This window comes from Hypomesus transpacificus, chromosome 6, assembly GCF_021917145.1.
Source record: "Hypomesus transpacificus isolate Combined female chromosome 6, fHypTra1, whole genome shotgun sequence".
Taxonomy (NCBI): domain Eukaryota; kingdom Metazoa; phylum Chordata; class Actinopteri; order Osmeriformes; family Osmeridae; genus Hypomesus; species Hypomesus transpacificus.
Window position 1 is genome coordinate 5,270,633 of NC_061065.1, and position 4,989 is coordinate 5,275,621.

Below are 4,989 nucleotides of genomic sequence, written 5' to 3' on the forward strand. Positions count from 1 at the left end.
TTGATTTGTCTCTGGAGGAGGGGATCTCACTGAATGCTCCTCCCAAGGTTTTCCTTGTCTTCCTTGAGGTTTAGGTTGTTATAGGTGCTGATATGTGGGTATATGTGAAGCTCTCTGTGACAACACTTGTAAAAAGGACTATACCAATTCAATTTGATTTGATGACTTGATTAAATCTCTAAAAATCTTTCTCCATGTTCCATAGCATATCCCTCATGCTAATTATTTCACAAAATGGCCAAAACATGTACGTGGGTCTGCAGTTTATTAAATGAAGCAGACTTTATAGATGTGAATAAATGTCAAGTGGGGAGGTCTGGCTGTGAAAGTCAGCAGCCATCTAGATCTCCCAGCAGCTCCTGGATGATTCCCTCCAGCCGGCTGAAGAGCACAGCTGATAGGACGTCAGCTTGGCTGAAGGTGGACTCGTCCAGATCCAGGATGCTGTCTAGCAACTTCATTAGCTGGACCTGAGATCAGTGAGACACAACACAACGTTATTCCACACATAGATCCAGAACATAAAAGTAAGCAAAACCAGCTTGACCATGAAACAGGAAATACATTTGTGTAACTGAAGGACTTCCTGGAACATTTTGGCACATGGCTGCCATCCAGTTGGAGGGGTTACAATTGGCTCCAGCACCTGGAAAAGGTGATCAAGGAATCCCTGTTCCTGCTTCTTGGGGTCAGAAGTTTGTCATTAACAAAGTTACAATGAATTATTCGATATCTTAAAACTCTAAAGTCTTCAAAGCTTTTCTCTTTTCTCAGTACAACTTACGTTTTGTGGAGGCAAGGCAGCATTGTTTTTTATCACTCCCAGAATGATGAAATCATACACAATATCCAGGAAGTTGGTGTGATGGATCTGCAGAAACCAAACACAGGCAAAACTGACATGGGCTGCTCAAAGCAATGCCCAACAATATCTGAGCAGAATGTACCTTGACATTTACTTGAACATGATAAATCAATATGTAAAATGCACAATTATTTCAATTTGTTATCATTACTCACGTTGACAGAGGCCAGCTCCCTCTCTATCCCAGCCCTGTGGGCGGGATCTTCAATGTAGCTCACCAGGCGGTTGAACGATGTGCAGAGGGAACTAATATCCTATATCAGAGAGAAGAATATAATCATTACGTTCATCAATGGACCATCAAAGTCTCTGTTGTTCTAAGATGCCTGGTCCTTACCGCCTGGTTGAGCTGGACCAGCCCTGAAAGAATCATCTTTCCTGCAACTAGCAGGAAGTTTTTTGTGCTGTCCTGGGTCAGGAGTGACTGTAACACAAGGTCATCTCAAGTTGAAAATCTAGATTTCTGGATATTGACATGTTCCTGCATTCTGATATACTTGAGATCGATAAACTCACATGAAATGCCTCACGAAGGGCCACAATTTTATTGCTCAAGTCTTGGACCTGTTTCTCCTGAAGATAGGTCCTGTAACCACCACAACAAACATCTCAGTTCATGTTGTGCTTTCAAAATGGCTTGAATCTGTTATGAACATATTGTGCAATAAAGTGTGAGTGTATTTGGACTAACATGAGGCGGGAAACTTCTCTGTTCCCAGGGGGCGGAGCCTGATGTGACTCCTCCCCCTCAGCGTGTTCATATCCAGAGTCTTCCTTCGGAACCCTCTCCTCCTCCTCAGGCTCCTGCTGCACAATCGTGGACAAGATAAATACTCCTCTCCCATCTTCAAACTTCCAGAAGGTCAAATCCCCTCAACCATATCAACATACAGTAGGATGTCTCAAAACGTTATCAAGATAAAGGACTTAGGATTCTACAGTCAGATGGGGAAGAAGCTGATTGTACCTGGGGCTGGAAGGAATGCTCTGGGGGGGAAGGAGGGCCGTGGGTGTGGCTGTTGGCACGCCCAGCATGACTGTGGCTGTGGTGATGTTTGGGGCCGGGGGCATGGCCTGGTCTGGAGGTGTTCCTGGGGCCACTGTTGGCTCCCTGGGGGTACTGGTGGCCGTGGGCATGGTTGTGTCTGTGTCCAGAGCCGCTGGCATGGCCTGGTCCAGAGGTGATCAAACCAAATCAAGCTGTGAAAAGAGATATGTAATTGCTCAGTCTAACTATGGCTTGGACACATTTTTTGATACCCCTTGGACAAGATAATAGATAATCATATAGATAAAACTGTGATTTTACTTCCTTTTGTACGTCCATTTGTATAACACAAGACTGTGTCTCCAACATGTAATCTGTCATTCGGCCTATTTGAATGGATGAAAGAAGTCACTGCGCCATTTGATATCATTGAGTGCACCACACTGAACACGGACCATGAACCATGAATTGGAAGTCGCTTTGGATAAAAGCGTCTGCTAAACGAATAAATGTAAATGTAAATGAATGAGGTAATGTTTAATGATGAGTTCAAATCAACAAGCGACTACCTTTAAATGTAAGTTATCTGTAAGAAACCGAAAATATGAATGTTAAAATTATATATGTTTTAGTGAAATAAATAGACCACATATGCTAGCCTACCAGGGTTGGTGGCACCTGAAGTCCCGAGGGCAGTGTGCCAATCCTCTATAAATTCTTTATAAAATAATTATTCAAGAAAAAGCTTTTCTTTTGGGCCAACATTCAAATAAAATGAGTGCAAGTTTTTGATATTTCGGGATAGAAGAGTGGATATTTGTGAGACTTGAGTAGTAGCATTTTGGGAATTCAATTCATACCGCACCAATTGTTTTGAATAAGTTGGTTCTGGACCAGATAAAATGTACCTGCTTATTTGTTGCAAGTCGTTTTGTGTGAAAAGTCCTACAGCAGTGGTGCCAGCCGTTTTGCATAGACTACAAGCATGCAAGGAAAGTCCTAATTCGATATAGGCCAAGCATGTAATCGTTTCTTGTATATGGTGCGTTAGAAAAGTGGGACAGTCGTTCTTGGCAAAATCTAATGGAGCTGCTTAATGTCATCGATTGTTAGTGCATTTGATGCAAATCACATTCCTTGGACAGGCATACTCAACACTGTTGCCAGCAGTGTCAAATGGTAATGTTATTTCAAATACTACAAGCATGCAAGGAAACGGGAGTACTTGGTCTTTTCATAGAGATAATGAAGTGGCTCTTAAAAGAGCCTTTGGGGGTGTTGCAGTCAAATTACATTTAGGCGCGCTCTCCGCGAATGCGGCGGGCCAGTTGGATGTCCTTGGGCATGATGGTAACCCTCTTGGCGTGGATGGCGCACAAGTTGGTGTCCTCGAAGAGACCGACCAGGTAGGCTTCGCTAGCCTCCTGCAGAGCCATCACTGCGGAACTCTGGAACCGCAAGTCAGTCTTGAAGTCCTGGGCGATTTCTCTGACCAGACGCTGGAAGGGGAGCTTGCGGATCAGCAGCTCAGTCGACTTCTGGTAGCGACGGATCTCTCTCAGAGCCACGGTGCCGGGCCTGTAACGATGGGGCTTCTTCACGCCACCGGTGGCTGGCGCACTCTTACGGGCTGCCTTGGTGGCGAGCTGCTTCCTCGGGGCTTTGCCACCGGTAGATTTACGAGCGGTCTGCTTGGTTCTGGCCATGGTGCTTGTTCCCTTCTCTTCGATACGACACTGAATACGGTAAAGGGGAAGTGAACAAGTTTATATCTCCAGCCACGTCGTGCATTGATTGGACAGCCTCATTGTCAGGCAGGAGCCTCCCTCTCCCCCGCCATTGGATGTAGTCAGGCCCGCCAAAAATTCAAACGAGACTCCGCCCCACTCCTAAGATTGGTTTGCAATTATTATTTTAAATTTAAGAATCCGTCTCAAACAACTTCAATTTTCCCTTTCAAAAGGCCAAATTTAATCACAATTTCCAGAATAACGCTATTCTATTACGCGGGGACAGCGTATTTATTTGCGTGCAGATATATACCTTTTGTTCTTCTTTTTCTTTTTCTTTCTTCTTCCACAAAAGGTCTCCTCCAATGAAGATAAAAAATAGATTCTCTCATTTGTAAATGAGCATCTTTATTCCTGTGCGCAATAGACGATTAACCTCTCAGCCTTTTGGTGCTTGTTTGAAAAGCGTTATATCGAGAGTAGATAGACAAATATGGCCGCGCGTATTAAGATGGTTTTCCGAAAGCCATTGGGCGACGCTCTTTAGTAGACCCACGTAGGCTACACCTGGTAAGGACACATTTTACTTTTCATGAGGGACGTAACACTCATAAGGGATATTCAAGGTGACACATTAGTAACTTGTTAACTGTCTGGCTCATGAAAAACCTCAAGAACATATTGGCTTTGCAAGAGTGATGTGGATGGCTCTTTGAACGAGCCTTAGGGGATTTTACAAAGTCTCCGTGCCCGTCTAAATTTCAAACTTTATTTGAAATGCAGTATGTTTATTATTGTTCAGTCACGTGGGGCATGGAGTTTTGGTGTAGCCCACTACATCTATGAATAGTCCACTAGTGAAATAATATGATACCTCTATGCAATAGGTTAATATGGTGAAAGCGCTTTTCTTGAGTTAAATGGTTGGCTCTTAAAAGAGCCTTTGGAAGGTTGAGTAATCACATGAAATCACACAGGAACGTTACTTGGCCTTGACGGCCTTCTCGGTCTTCTTGGGAAGAAGTACTGCCTGGATGTTAGGCAGAACTCCACCCTGTGCGATGGTGACACCGCCGAGGAGTTTGTTCAATTCTTCGTCGTTGCGGACAGCCAGCTGCAGGTGACGAGGGATGATGCGAGTTTTCTTATTGTCGCGGGCAGCGTTGCCAGCCAACTCAAGAATCTCAGCAGTCAGGTACTCGAGTACAGCGGCCAAGTACACGGGTGCGCCAGCTCCCACACGCTGAGCGTAGTTTCCTTTACGGAGAAGTCTGTGGACACGTCCCACGGGAAACTGAAGCCCGGCGCGGGAAGACCTGGTCTTTGCCTTGGCCCTGGCTTTTCCTCCGGTTTTTCCTCTTCCGCTCATTTTGTTGGGTTTTTTAGATTACAGTGAATGGCATCGG

The 4,989-nt window shown here is 44.7% G+C and overlaps 3 protein-coding genes across 3 annotated transcripts; all 3 read right to left on the reverse strand.

Moving 5' to 3' along the window:
* Positions 1 to 329: 329 nt before the first annotated feature.
* LOC124469023 (mitoguardin 1-like) lies at positions 330 to 2,318 on the reverse strand. The gene is made up of 9 exons (XM_047022105.1): positions 2,309 to 2,318; positions 1,833 to 2,035; positions 1,557 to 1,672; positions 1,382 to 1,451; positions 1,203 to 1,289; positions 1,021 to 1,119; positions 785 to 871; positions 584 to 682; positions 330 to 470 (listed from the first exon to the last, which is right to left on the reverse strand). The coding sequence occupies exons 1-9, from the start codon at positions 2,316 to 2,318 to the stop codon at positions 330 to 332; spliced, it is 912 nt and encodes a 303-aa protein (XP_046878061.1).
* A 748-nt stretch (positions 2,319 to 3,066) lies between these two features.
* On the reverse strand, positions 3,067 to 3,724 carry LOC124468615 (histone H3). Its single transcript, XM_047021449.1, has one exon. The coding sequence runs from the start codon at positions 3,557 to 3,559 to the stop codon at positions 3,149 to 3,151; it is 411 nt and encodes a 136-aa protein (XP_046877405.1). The 5' UTR covers positions 3,560 to 3,724; the 3' UTR covers positions 3,067 to 3,148.
* Positions 3,725 to 4,379: 655 nt separating this feature from the next.
* Positions 4,380 to 4,989, reverse strand: LOC124468617 (histone H2A). The gene has a single exon (XM_047021451.1). The coding sequence runs from the start codon at positions 4,950 to 4,952 to the stop codon at positions 4,566 to 4,568; it is 387 nt and encodes a 128-aa protein (XP_046877407.1). The 5' UTR covers positions 4,953 to 4,989; the 3' UTR covers positions 4,380 to 4,565.

Excerpts from the sequence above, each read along its gene's own strand:
- LOC124469023 (XM_047022105.1), bottom strand. Across the intron at positions 1,290-1,381 it reads CCCTTCGTGAGGCATTTCAT|TCACTCCTGACCCAGGACAG; the intron begins GTGAGTTTATCG and ends CTTGTGTTACAG. Across the intron at positions 1,120-1,202 it reads TGGTCCAGCTCAACCAGGCG|GATATTAGTTCCCTCTGCAC; the intron begins GTAAGGACCAGG and ends TCTCTGATATAG.
- LOC124468615 (XM_047021449.1), bottom strand. The coding sequence starts at position 3,559 with ATGGCCAGAACCAAGCAGACCGCTCGTAAATCTACCGGTGGCAAAGCC.
- LOC124468617 (XM_047021451.1), bottom strand. The coding sequence starts at position 4,952 with ATGAGCGGAAGAGGAAAAACCGGAGGAAAAGCCAGGGCCAAGGCAAAG.